Source organism: Delphinapterus leucas, chromosome 5 (genome assembly GCF_059928025.1).
Source record: "Delphinapterus leucas isolate spDelLeu-1000000601 "Yukka" chromosome 5, BTC_Dleu_Yukka2, whole genome shotgun sequence".
Classification (NCBI taxonomy): Eukaryota; Metazoa; Chordata; class Mammalia; order Artiodactyla; family Monodontidae; genus Delphinapterus; species Delphinapterus leucas.
In genome coordinates this window covers 49,079,278-49,092,851 of record NC_143133.1, presented here as the reverse complement: position 1 = coordinate 49,092,851, position 13,574 = coordinate 49,079,278, and the positions used below count along the sequence as shown (strand labels likewise).

Here is a 13,574-nt window from a genome sequence, read left to right as displayed (position 1 = left end):
AAAAAAATGCCACACAGACTTTCATTAATTTCATAAACAATGGGCTATTTTATCAAATACTAGTGCCAGGAACTATTATTAACATAGGCTGTCCAAAAATAAATGAGATTATCTGCATTCAAAAATTCTCTTACTCTAGTTAAGAGGAGCAGACAGTGAGATCCACAGTGCTACTTTTAAGTATTAGTTATCATGGAGCTGTGTACAGAATGCTGCATGAGTCTAGAGGGGGGAGCACCTACCTGTAAAAGCAGTATCTGGACGAGTCGTGTAATTAATCATCCCCCCCAACCAAAAGCCCTATTTATAGAACTTTGCAGCGTCCTTCTCTTGGCTGCCAGCCTTTCTCGTCCCGATCCTCTATCCTTTGCATTGCCAGCAGAATTAACTTACTGAAAATCAAATCTGACCAGTTTGAGCTTACCAAATAAAAGAACCATGGAGCATTTCAGCCGGAGATGCTGACATGTGCACAGTGGCATTTAAAAAGAAGGAGATTTCAAAAAGTGATAAACTCAGTGTGGTCCAGTCTTGTGGTGTAAGGAGAGTTAGGGGATGAATTTGGGACAAGGAAATTAGCCAAATTGTATGGCATACTTAGGATTTTTTGGCCATAGTTTCTAAACATTTGGGAACCAAGGTGTTATTTGAACTGAAATAACGACAGATTTGTTGAAGAGGAAATTCTGTTGGCATCGCGTATGTTGGATTGGAGAGAGAAGTGAGTGCCAAGAAAGCGGCTTTGTGATGTCTTTAAAATAAGGATGTTTTTAGATAACTATTTGCCTCCCTGGTGTACAGATTCATTTTTTATGAAATGCTGAATAATTTATAATTTTAAAATCCCTAATAAAGAAATCTGAAGAACACTCATTGCCCAGCCAGAATTTTCACTTGTTCTTTTGTTACTGTGTTTTCCTAAACGTGATGTGTTTCTTAGTCTCAGTCTTCTGCTGAAATAAGTTTGCTGAATCTAAACTTCTATTATGTTTGTGTATAATTTCTTTCTTCTGTCGTTTGACAGTTGGAATCCATCATAAATCACCTTAAAGTTTCAGAAGCCCAAATTAATTATATTCACATTTGTGATATGCTCCCTTTGTGCTCATTTACCATATTTTGTCATTGTAAAATTCATGTGAAGAGTGGTCACTGGGATCCCTGTTCTGTTTAATGCTATCTACTTCAGCAATGTACATTATCGGGAAAATTCACTTTATAGCTTGAAATAATCCCTTGTTCACTACTTTAGCGCTCTGAAATAGAGTTTGCTTTTCTCTTCATTTTCTACTTCTTTTGTTCTATGCTATTATATGATGTTTACTTAACGGATAAATTGTTCTAACTATTAAATTTCACATACCTACATTTAAAAACTATATTCAGCATATAACTAGACAACATTCATAACTATCTAAAATACTCCTGGTTTTTACCTACTAATATGACAACTCTTCTTTGTTTCTGTCTTTTTTTTTTTTTAATGTATTTTCAGAATACTATTGTAGAGGCTTCTATTCAGCTTCCTCCTTCCCTTTTCTCACCAAAGCAAAAAAGAGAAGTCAGACCAAGTGATGACTCTCTCTATAAGCTTCAACTCATCGCATTCCGCAATGGAAAGCTTTTTCCAGCCACCGGGAATTCGACAAATTTGGCCGATGATGGAAAACGGCGTACAGTGGTTACCCCAGTGATTCTCACCAAAATAGGTTTGTCTGTGGCATATGTCATCCTGTAGTCACTGGACAATACAACTTTATCATGCCCTGTCCCTAAAGATGCTTATTTTTGTTCCTTCTCATTTTAATGAGTCACTAGTGAAGAAAAGGTATTTGCAGAGTTCCCATTCGTGGATAAGTTGACATTTAATTGTTTATGAAGTTTGTTTCAGAAATATTTTTATTTCCCATATCCTCCAGATGGTGTGAACATCGATACCCACCACATCCCTGTTAATGTGACACTGCGTCGAATGGCGCACGGAGCAGATCCTGTGGCCGCCCAGTGGGATTTTGATTTGCTGAACGGACAAGGAGGCTGGACGTCAGATGGGTGCCGTATACTCTGCTCAGATGAAAATATCACCACCATTCAGTGCTACTCCCTTAGTAACTATGCGGTTTTAATGGTACGGCAGTCGTTAACGTTATGCATAAACACTAAGTATTCTCATTTTTCCCTATGCGTAGTTAAGCTCAAATGAAGATTGTTTTTTTAAAACTTTTGACATAATTGCTCTCTTTAAGTAAGAGGCGACTTTTGGTGTAATTCTGAGTTTAAAGGGAAATTGAGTTACTACGAAGTGAAATGTATGGGATTGAATTTGGCATAGGAATTTTCAGTAAACTTTGTAAGCAAATCCATTCAACTAGGCCTTGACCTTAAAATTTGGTAACATCTTGGGTGTATGCAGTCCAACTCTCAACCCAGAAAGCGTGACTCATTTTGCCCAAAGATGCACAGTGAACAGAGAGAGGTTTTCCTTCTTTGCCATCTAGTGCCTTATCCCACTACACATCATAATTTTTAGACTCCTTTTGAATTTAGAGTAATGGTGATAATTTCAGTTTAGTTGCTGCAAGTGACAGTATTGACCCAAATATCTTCAGTGTTAATGTCTTGTGTTATTTACCATTTTACATGTCTGTTAATCTTTGGTAGAATAACCAGTTATTAATGTATAGGAACAGATCTTTTTATTAATGAGTCATTTAAGTGAATCTGATGCCTGAGTTGATAATTATGAAATTAGCCATGCTAGTTTTTATTTCATATTGTGGTTATTATAAGATACTAACATCCTGGAGTATGTATACATGCATTCAGAGCATAATGGAAGGAATTACTGATGACTGTGAAGGACATTTCCCAACAATGGCTTGAGGCTAGCCTGGGAGTGAGGACGCCTGCATTCTGATTTCTGCCTCCAGCTCATCTAGACAGTATTTTATCAAAGCACCAAATAATCTTGAAACGTGATATATTTTACTTTAGGTGAAGTATTATTTTCTTAAAAAGACAAAAGAGCGTCTACCACTGGAAATGGTCTTGAAGCAAGCTTGAATTAGAGTAGATTTTCCTCAATTCTGTGTTTTAGTTTTCTCTTTGCTCCTCAACTTAGGATACATTACCTAGTGTCCCAAACAGGCAGAGGAGTAAGTAGATTATCTGGCAGGGCAGAAGGATTAATGTGTGTGTTACTCAGCCCAGCTGACAGTGGGTAAAGTCTACACTAGCAAAGACTCAGCTGTGTTTGTATCAGTCATCTGTCCTTTTGGGCTTAAAGTTAGTGTTGATAGTTTAGGACTCTCTTCACAAATAGTTGTTTGATTTCTGTAAGTCTGAGTCTGGTTTCTGTAAGTTCACATTCTATTGTTTTGTAGTCACCTTTCAAAGAAAGCTTGAAGCAGTAATTAAAATACGAAGCATTTTCTCTTTCACTTTGAAAGTGTTTTCTCATTCAGGTTTTGATTATAAAATAACATGAAACTGAGAAGTACTGAAGGAGAAGTAAGAGAGATGCAGCAGCATCTGAAGTTTTTTTAGTAGTTAACTAGAAAAAGTTGGGCAAGAGAAATGAAACGCAGACACACAAAAGGCATTTCATAAGCTTCATTGTTAAAGACATGACACTGTACCATGTGAAACTTTTATTTTTATTTAATTTAATACCAGTTTAAAACATCTATTTTTGAACTTCCTAGCTGTTCAACAATTTAAATTAGTATAATCCTTTTCTTGAAGGAATAAGCTATTCTTTTATCTTTCATACTTTTAATCTTTTAAAAAATGTGATACACAATTCTTTAAAACTAAGAAATAGCACGAAGATTTTTTTCTATTTTCAAAGAATATCCTTTTGCTTTTCTTAAATATAGCTATGCCACCTAGAGGCAGCAAGGTGAGATGTATCTGAAATTGTTGACAAAATTGTAATAAAGTTAGTATATGGGATTTTTGGAGTTGCTAATGAAACATGAAGGCAAAGTTAATGAAATCATACCTACTCTTAAATAAGTCATGCCTAAGATAGAAGCAATAGCTTTAAAAAATTAGAAGTCAACATCTGTTTTTCCTTGCCTGACACTATGAACAATAGGTAAAATGCTGTTTTTCTTGAAAACTGCCTTAATATTGGGTTTTATATAGCAAGTCTAAATTCCTGTTTTGGCAGCTAGCCCATAAAACTTTTCCTGCTCTGGTTTTAAATAATTTCGTATTTAAAAAATGATACAAAAGAATGTATTTGTGTGTAAATCTTGAAGAGATACCATAGTTTGGTTCAGTAGACATCCTGCGATAGCCATTTATATCCCAAGCTCTCAAGGAAAAAAGTTAAGCAGAAACTGGGTTTGTTTGAATGATCGGAAGTAGCCAATTGAGCAAGAAACTTTCTAGGAGCTGGGGTCAGTAGGGAACAAAAAAACTGAATGAGTAGGGCCAAACTATTTATGATAGTACTTACTACTTAATTGGTAATAGTAGTGAAGGTAAAATAATCACTATACCTTGATTCCCCTTTTGTTATTGTATTCACCTAGAAATACGTGAAACCAGAGCGCATTCGTTTGTTTTTACACGTCTAGTTTTTAAACTTTGTTTATATAAAACTTGCTGAATGAAAGTGAACTTTGGTTTCATTTACTCTATAATTGAACGTGAATGCTAGCAATGTTTTTGTTTATAATTCTTAAGTAGGTACTATATTCACATGGATCAAATGTTTCAGTTATTTCTAACACTGATGTACAGTGAAAAGTTGAACTCCCAACCCTCTGTCTTATCACCTCTTCTCCACAAAATAGGTAACCCCTGATTAGTTTTTTACAGATTATTGAAGAGATTTTCATGTATATTACAACAAAATGAATACATGGTCCTATTTTCTTCCATTTTTACACGAAGGTTGCATGCTACAAACGTTCTAAACCATGCTTTTTTCCGGGAAGCAGTATATCTTATGACAATGATAATGATGTCCATGGAACAATATGTCTTATGCTGCTGCTGATATCTTATGAAGGTGGTATTTTTAGGATGATATGAGGGTGGTGATGGCAGTGGCTAATTTTCATTAAGCATTTATATACCAGGTGCTCTCAAGTCTTTATGTGCATTAGCCTATTTGGTCGTCATGATCACATCATGAAGTATACTGCTACTATTATTACCCCCAGTTTACAGGTGGAGAAACCAAGGCATAGAGAGGCTAAGGACCATGACCAAGTTTTCAAAGGTAGTTAGTGTTGGAATTGGAATTCAGGCTCCAGAAATGTCTTCTTAATCCCACTACTAAATTTCCTTTCTGAAAGTTTCCATATCAGTATTAAAAAACTTTCTCATTCTTTTTCACCTCTGAATATTATTTTATGATCTCACCATAATTTATTTGCATATTCCTCAATTTTGTTTGTTTCCAATAATTTCCGTGTACAAAATTATTTTACACATTAGAAAATCTGCAGGATAAATTATCTGAAGTAGAATTGGTAATCAAAGGGGGACCAACACTTTCCTTCTGTCGTTAAATTGAGTTAATTGAGCAATGTGCACAGATCTTAACTATATAGCTTGATATTTTTATCTGTAAACACATATTTAGCTGCCATCAAGATAAAGACTTTTACTTGAGCACTCAGAAGCTCTGGTATGTTTCTTTCTAGTTAATTTCCACTGTCATCTCAAGAGATAACCCTTCTGATGTCTATCACTGTAGATAAGTTTTTCCAGTTCCATATAAGTGGAAATGTACAGCATGCACTCTTTGTGTCTGGTTTCTTTCCCATCATTACATCTGTGAGATTCATCTTTGTTTTTTCATGTGGCAGCAGGTTATTATTTTTTTTTGCTGCATAGTAGTCCATTGTGCAAAGATATCAAAATTTGTGCATTCTACTGTTGATGGGTATTTTGGTTGTTGCAAGGATCTGGTATCAAGAAAAAGCAGCTGTAAATATTCATGCACATGTTTTTTGTTGTTGTTTATTTCTTTTTAATTTTTTTTTTATTTTTTTACATCTTTATTAGAGTATAATTGCTTTACAATGGTGTGTTAGTTTCTGCTTTATAACAGAGTGAATCAGTTATACATATACATATGTTCCCATATCTCTTCCCTCTTGTGTCTCCCTCCCTCCCACCCTCCCTATCCCACCCCTCCAGGAGGTCGCAAAGCACCGAGCTGTTCTCCCTGTGCTATGCGGCTCCTTCCCACTGGCTATCTACCTTACGTTTGGCAGGTATATATGTCCGTGCCACTCTCTCGCTTTGTCACAGCTCACCCTTCCCCCTCCCCATATCCTCAAGTCCATTCTCTAGTAGGTCTGTGTCTTTATTCCTGTCTTACCCCTAGGTTCTTCATGACATTTTTTTTCTTAAATTCCATATCTATGTGTTAGCATATGGTATTTGTCTTTCTCTTTCTGACTTACTTCACTCTGTATGACAGACTCTAGGTCCAACCACCTCATTACAAATAGTTCAATTTCGTTTCTTTTTATGGCTGAGTAATATTCCATTGTATATATGCGTGCACATGATTTTTGATGGACATGTGCATTCAGGAGTGGAATTGCTAGGTTCTAGGCACCCATACGCTTTGGTAGGTAATGCCATGCAATTGACCAAAGTGGTTTTATTGGTTTACAGTCTCACCAGTAATGCGTTTTAATTGCTCCACATCCTTGTCAATGCTTGATACTGTCAATCTTTAGTTTTTGTCTTCTAGTGGTTGTGTTGTGATTGATCATTGTGGTTTTAATTTGCCTTTCTTTGGTGACTAATCATGTTGAGTACCTCTTCATTTTCATATTGGCAGTTTGGGTATGCCCTTTTGTGAAGTTATTGCTCAAGTCTTGCCAGTTTTAATTTGGTTGTCTGTTGTTTTCTTACTGGTTTATAGGAATTCTTCATGAGTTCTGAATAGGAGCTCTTTGTTGGATTTATGTATTGCAAATGTCTTCTCCCAGTTCATGCCTGTTTTAATCAATTCAACTGCCAGAACAGAATACCACAGAGTAGATGGTTTACAAACAGCGGAAATTTTTTTTTCACAGTTTTGGAGGCTTAATTAAGTCCAAGATCAAGAAATTAGCAGATTCAGTATCTAATGAGGGCTGGCTTCCTGATCATAGATGCTGTCTTCTCTCTGTGTCCTCTCATGGTGGAAGGGGCAGGGGAACTCTCTGGTATCTCTTTTATAAAAGGACACTAATCCTGTTCATAAGGGCTCCATCCTATGACCTAATCGCCTCTCAAAGGCAGCATTTCCAAATAACGTCACATTGGAGGTTAGATTTCAACATACGAATTTTGTGAGGGGGACACATTCAGTCTATACACATGCCTTTTTCTTTTAATGTTGTCTTTTTATGAGCAGAGTTTCTAATTTTTCTAAATTTTTTTAGTAGTACTTTTTAATGTCCTATTTAAGAACTCTTTGCTTACCCCCAGATCATGAAGGTATTTTCCTTTGTTTGACTTAAGAAGCTTTAAATGTGTTTTATCTTTCACATTTAGGTCTGTGATTTAATTGGAATTGACTTTTGTGTATGGTGTGTGGTAGGAGGATTAAAATCTTTAAGTTATGCTTTGTTTCTTAGGGGAAAAATTAAAAGCAACATAGACGTCATAGTCTTGGGGTTTTTTTTTTGTTTTTTGGGGGTTTTTTTACAGTTTTGATTTCAGATCTATTTTAAAATTTTATTTTATTGTCAAACTCTTAAAAATACTTATACTCTGACAAACAGAGGGTACCCTGAGATGTTTTTCTTTGGACTTCCTTCCATTATTCAGATCCTGGTGAGTTTAAACAATTACTGATTTATAATTATTCTTATTATTGATATGATGATAACGAATTATTTAAAGCTGCCAGTAATTTTATATTTAGTAATTCTTAGGCTAAAAGTAAACCCTTGTAAATGTGTGAATCTCTGTCAAGTAAACAAAGAATTTCAAAAACTCTTCTTCCATTTATTCGGTTCCTTAATAATAACTATCTTTGCAGTTTTTAACATACTTTCTGGTATTCTAATATTCTCTGAATTGATGCAGTTTATTTTGGTGAAAAACTTTACTTTCCGTTTTCTGGCCTGTTTTCTTAAACTTTGCACCATATAAAAGAGAGGGACTAGGATCACCATTTAGTGACGGACTGTTGAGTAAGCACCAGAGGCACAGGCTTTTCCTATCTTATATATCACTATATTGCAAACTGAATGACACTTCTACTTTTTTTCTCATGGGTGTCTCCTAGTGGCCATTTATGGACCATGTATTTAGTAATTCTTTTAATATAAGTGATTTCATTTATAAAAAGAGAAAGAGTGAAAGCAAGAATCATAGGTAGCAGTGAAATTATAGGATTTGAGGGTATTTGAGATGTCACCTCCTCTCCCTGTACAGGTAGATACTGAATTTTTTAAAGTAGAGGTATAATTGACATACAGCATTGTATTAGTTTCGGGTATACAGTGTAACGATTTGATATTTGTATATATTGCAAAATGATCACCACAGTAAGCCTAGTTAGCATCCATCACCATACAGTTACAATTTTCTTCTCTTGTGATGAAAACTTTTAAGATCTACTCTTTTAGCAACTTTCAAATATGCAATATAGTATTATTAACTATAGTCCCCATACTGCGCACTGTATTGCCAGGACTTTATTTTATAACTGGAAATCTGTACCTTTTGACCCCGTTCACCAATGTTTTCGTTATAGTATCACAAAGCCTATATTGTTGACCGATATAATTGAAAATCATTTTGATTCGGATTTCTACTTTACCTCTTTTGTTTTAATCTTTAAATTCTCTTCTTTCCTATCCCGATCTTCGCAGTTATTTTAAATAGTATTCTCTTATATTTTTGTCATCAAGATAGGAGGTGTTTCTTAACTTGATCTGTTTCCTTTATACTGGGCAGCAGGTCTGCAAACCCTGGCAGACATTTGACCCATAGGCCTGTGCCAGTCAGCTGCCATTTGTTTGTTTGCTTGATGTTCTAAATGCTGGAAAGCTAGGAGTGGTTTTTAATTTTATGCTTATATTTTAAGTGGTTAATAAGTACCTGCATAATAGCCTCAATTTTGCTCTTGGCCCGCAAAGCCTAAACCGTTTACTCTCTGGCTCTTCACACCTTTCCAAAGGTCAATTTCTCAGTAGGGGTTCTCTTTCACTTGGGAAGCTCAGTTTGTTGTGACAACAAAAATGCCCCTGCAGAAGCAGTGCTCTGTGTGACCAGTCAATAGTACTTGCTCCTTCCTGCACTCCTACCTTGGAATTTTAAGAGTCTGGGTCCTCTGTGTCAACATCCAGCTTCTTTCTCATACTATATCACATTTGGCTTTTGAAAAACAACTGATTTCTTTTATTTATTTTTTATTTTTTTGTGGTATGCGGGCCTCTCACTGCTGCGACCTCTCCCGTTGCGGAGCACAGGCTCCGGACACGCAGGCTCAGCGGCCGTGGCTTATGGGCCCAGCCGCCCTGCGGTATGTGGGATCTTCCTGGACCGGGGCACGAACCCGTGTCCCCTGCATCGGCAGGCGGACTCCCAACCACTGCGCCACCAGGGAAGCCCTAATTTCTTTTAAATGTAAATATTGTATATGACATATTTTGAGAACTGAACTGGCACTTTGATGTTTTATTAGATAATATCCAGCCGCCTGTGTCTTGTTATTCTCTGCAAAGGCTGGTGGAAGAAACGCGTACACACCTTCTGCCCCTTCCTCAGATCCTGCCACATGAGATAATTGTGGTATCTCCATCTCAGTAACTGCCCCAAATCATACAGCTAGTAAGTGGTGACGTATTCTTGAACATTTCCTGGAGGAATGGAAAGCAGGCAGTGCACGGAAAGAGTCTAGAGACCACATTCTGGACACTGAAAGTTTATCCTCAATTATTTAGTCTACATGGGAAGAGGAGCTTTTCATAAAAGCGAGGGGAAATGTGTGCACTCCAGCTAGCGTTTAACTGGTTCCAGTTGCCCTAGTAGTTTTTTAATTTCTCCTCTAATATTCTGGACTTTTAGCAGAATGCAAGTACCTTGAAGCTGTGTACCATAGACCGATCCCGCGGGCATCTCACAAGGGCAGGTTCAGAATGGTGGCGGTAGGCTTTTGTCTTGTATTTTCCTTTTCGAGTCTTAGTTTATAGACTGTCAGCCCTGGAGGGTCCTGCATTTAGCTGATGCCCAGTGCTTAGCGTAGCGCCTTGCCATGGTGGGTACCCAGTTAACATTTATCGAATAAAGAGAAGAACTATATGTTCGAGACTCATCACAGTGGGGTCGAGTGCCTGGGCTGGAATGCAGTTTTCTGTGTGGTATCTCACAGTTTCCCATTAACTCTGATTTTTGTCAGGCTCCGTGGCCTCTGTTCGTAATTTGTTACGGTGAGGGGCTTGTTAAGGTGTTCTAATAGGATCTTTTTGGATCTGTAATTATACACTGTCAGCCTCTGATTCTTCTATGGGAAAATGTGCTGCTTCCTTCCCTACTCCGTTGAGCCCGTCTTCAGTGTCCTTGTCTGTCACCCATTCCCTCCTGTCTTTCATCTAGTTTTTCTAGTTTCCGGAATTGTCTCAAGAACTTCCGGATTGGAGGTGCACCCGTTATGAACGCCCTCCCACATCCAGCTGACCTTTTTGCAGCTTTCAGAATCAGTTTAGAAAGAGAGTTTAGTGCTAGGATCTGGTAAATCTACAGCTTTGACCCTGAAACCCTGGTTGTCCGGCCTGGGTGCAGGCGTCCTCCCAGCCTGCTTTGGTCCTTTATAAGGAAGGAAGCCTTAAGCTATCCACTGTTTTCATTTTAGGAAGGCACTGTCTGCCTTGGTTTTGGGATCACACCTTGGTAACGAAACTTTTTTGGATCTAATCCTCCTTCCCAGCACTTAACCTCTTTGTGCCTCAGTTTTTCAGGCTATGAAATGGGCTAACAATATACCCAGCTCATAGGGTTACTCTGTGTAAGGTGCTGGCACCGTGCCTGGATTATAGTAAATGCTATGTAAGTGATTTGCTATTATTATTTACTGTTAACTGATCTTTGACCTCTGCGCTCCCATCACCGGGCTGCTCTTATGTTCATCAAACATTACTGTGATCTGATTGTGCATCTTAGTGCCCTGTGACTTTCAGCTCTTCAAGGGCAAGAACCACGGTTTACCACTCTGTCCCTGTGCTTTGCACCATGTCTGGTTCATTCATATTTGTTGAACTTGACTGTGGGAGGTTAGAGAGATCTATTTAGGCTTTATTGACTTGAAGATGCTGCTGCTTTGTGCTTTATCAGCTGGTGAATGCACAGAGTGATAAGTGGGTGAAAGGGCATCAAAAAGGATGAAGTCTGTGGTTGCCCTTCTAAATCACTGCTGTTCTCTCTCCATTACCCTCATAGGAGAGTCAGTATTCAGATTTGTAAAGCAGATGGTCCATGGTAAGACAAGAGTGTGTGTGTATGTGTGAGTGTATGTGTATACACACACTGCATGAGTAGTTAACACATGGGAGTTAGGAGAGCAAAGTAATGTGTGAGGAAAATAGCGTGAACCATAGTCCTTGAATAAAATGAAGAGATGTAAGGGCCAGAGTTCTGTTTATCAGTAGGTTTTAGTCACTGAGAAAATCTCAGTAACTAGATGTCCAGATAAGTGCTCCTAAAATAATGCTTTCATTTCCCCCCCTTAGGATTTGACGGGATCTGAACTCTATACCCAGGCAGCCAATCTCTTGCACCCTGTGGTCTATACCACGGCTGTCATTCTTCTCTTCTGCCTCTTAGTGGTCATCGTCAGTTATATATACCATCACAGGTAAGAAATAACACTTTGTGAATAGAGGTCTGTGGAGTTTATTTCACATTTAATTAGGATAAAACTGAGTTTAGGGCTTCCCTGGTGGCGCAGTGGTTGAGAATCTGCCTGCCAATGCAGGGGACACGGGTTCGAGCCCTGGTCTGGGAAGATTCCACATGCCACGGAGCAACTAGCCCCGTGAGCCACAATTACTGAGCCTGCGCGTCTGGAGCCTGTGCTCCGCAACAAGAGAGGCCGGGATAGTGAGAGGCCTGCGCACCGCAATGAAGAGTGGCGCCCATTTGCCGCAGCTAGAGAAAGCCCTCACACAGAAACGAAGAGCCAACACAGCCATAAATAAATAAATAAATAAATAAATAAAATAAAATAAAAAAAACTGAGTTTAATACCATGCTATCCTTCCAAAGTAAGGACGATTACTTCAGAATACCTACAGGCCTTCTTCACTTCATACAATTCAAGACATAAATAATTAGTGCCTGTGATGGTAAATTCATCTTCTACAGCACTCAGTCACTTTGCTGGGTTTGTACCTGGGAAAGAATATGGGAAGTCTGTGTTGGTGGCTGGGGGTTGGGGCATGGGGGGGAGATAATGTAGAGCCTGGTTACCTGCAGATGTGTCTCCCAGAACCAGACTGTGGTATTATTTCTGTTTTATAAATTCTCGCCTGCTGTGATATTCTTTTTTATAGACAGCATTTAAGAATGTTTGTGGAATTTAAGTGTGGGATATGGTTTTTGTTAATTGGAGGCAAAGCTACAGAAATTTTTATTTTATGGTGAGAAATAATGAGCTGAAAGGATTTTCTAAGCAGAAATTCACTTTACAAGAGGTTTTGCTAGAATGTATTTTCCTCTTTAAGCTGGACATATGTGACATTTCTTGATATTTAGTTAAGAAACAAGGAGATTTTGATGTAAAAAAGAGAGACTTCAGCATTTCATTATGAAAGGCCAGGAAGAAATGCACTGGGCATTTAGACCATGTTATCCTAGTAAGTCAGGAAAAATAGAGCTTGGCACCTTGCAGAAATCTCTGGGAAGCGAACAAGTAATCCATCTGTCATAAGACATTGTAACTAACAAAAGCTCACATATTTCTTATTATGGAGATTTTGTTTAGCCTTTAGTGGATGTAGTAGTTCCATTGACTTGTCTTTTTTACTGTACTGCAAAGTAAAATGTTAAGAAACTGTATTGAGTGATTTCTCAAACCCTGTGTGTGTGTGTGTGTGTGTGTGTGTGTGTGTGTGTGTGTGTCTGATAGTATGTTTTAATAAAATGTTTAAACGTTTACATCTGGCCTTTTATGAGTTAGAAATGTTAACTTGAAGATGTCCAGCTTCAAGTATACTAACCTGGGTCTTATTTTTTCCCTTTTCTTTTAACAGTTTGATTAGAATCAGTCTCAAAGGCTGGCACATGCTTGTGAACTTATGCTTTCATATTTTTCTGACATGTGTGATCTTTGTGGGAGGAGTAACTCAAACCAGAAATGCCAGCGTCTGCCAAGCAGTAAGTCAAAGTAAAAAACTGAAATGAAAAAATTTGCTACTAGAAATTTCATGTTTCATTAACTATAAAAGGAAAATTGTTCCTTTAAAGCATTTTTCTTGAGCTAATTAAAGTCAAACTGTATGTCACTTAAACAGTTTACCAGTATACTTCAAATTCTGAATTATCGTTTCACAACTGAATATGTGATTTATGGAGCTTGTCTTTTTATCTTGGGAAATTTTGTG

At 37.7% G+C, this 13,574-nt stretch overlaps 1 protein-coding gene across 3 annotated transcripts in view; it reads left to right on the top strand.

Annotated features, from left to right (window-relative positions):
- ADGRA3 (adhesion G protein-coupled receptor A3) overlaps positions 1–13,574 on the top strand; it is a 120,708-nt gene that overhangs the window by 92,253 nt on the left and 14,881 nt on the right. For all 3 annotated transcript variants that reach the window (XM_089911716.1, XM_089911715.1, XM_022566699.2), the window contains 4 exons: positions 1,496–1,709; positions 1,920–2,128; positions 11,703–11,827; positions 13,224–13,347. In XM_089911716.1, the coding sequence (XP_089767842.1) occupies positions 1,496–1,709; positions 1,920–2,128; positions 11,703–11,827; positions 13,224–13,347 (672 nt within the window). The remainder of the gene's footprint in view (positions 1–1,495; positions 1,710–1,919; positions 2,129–11,702; positions 11,828–13,223; positions 13,348–13,574) is intronic.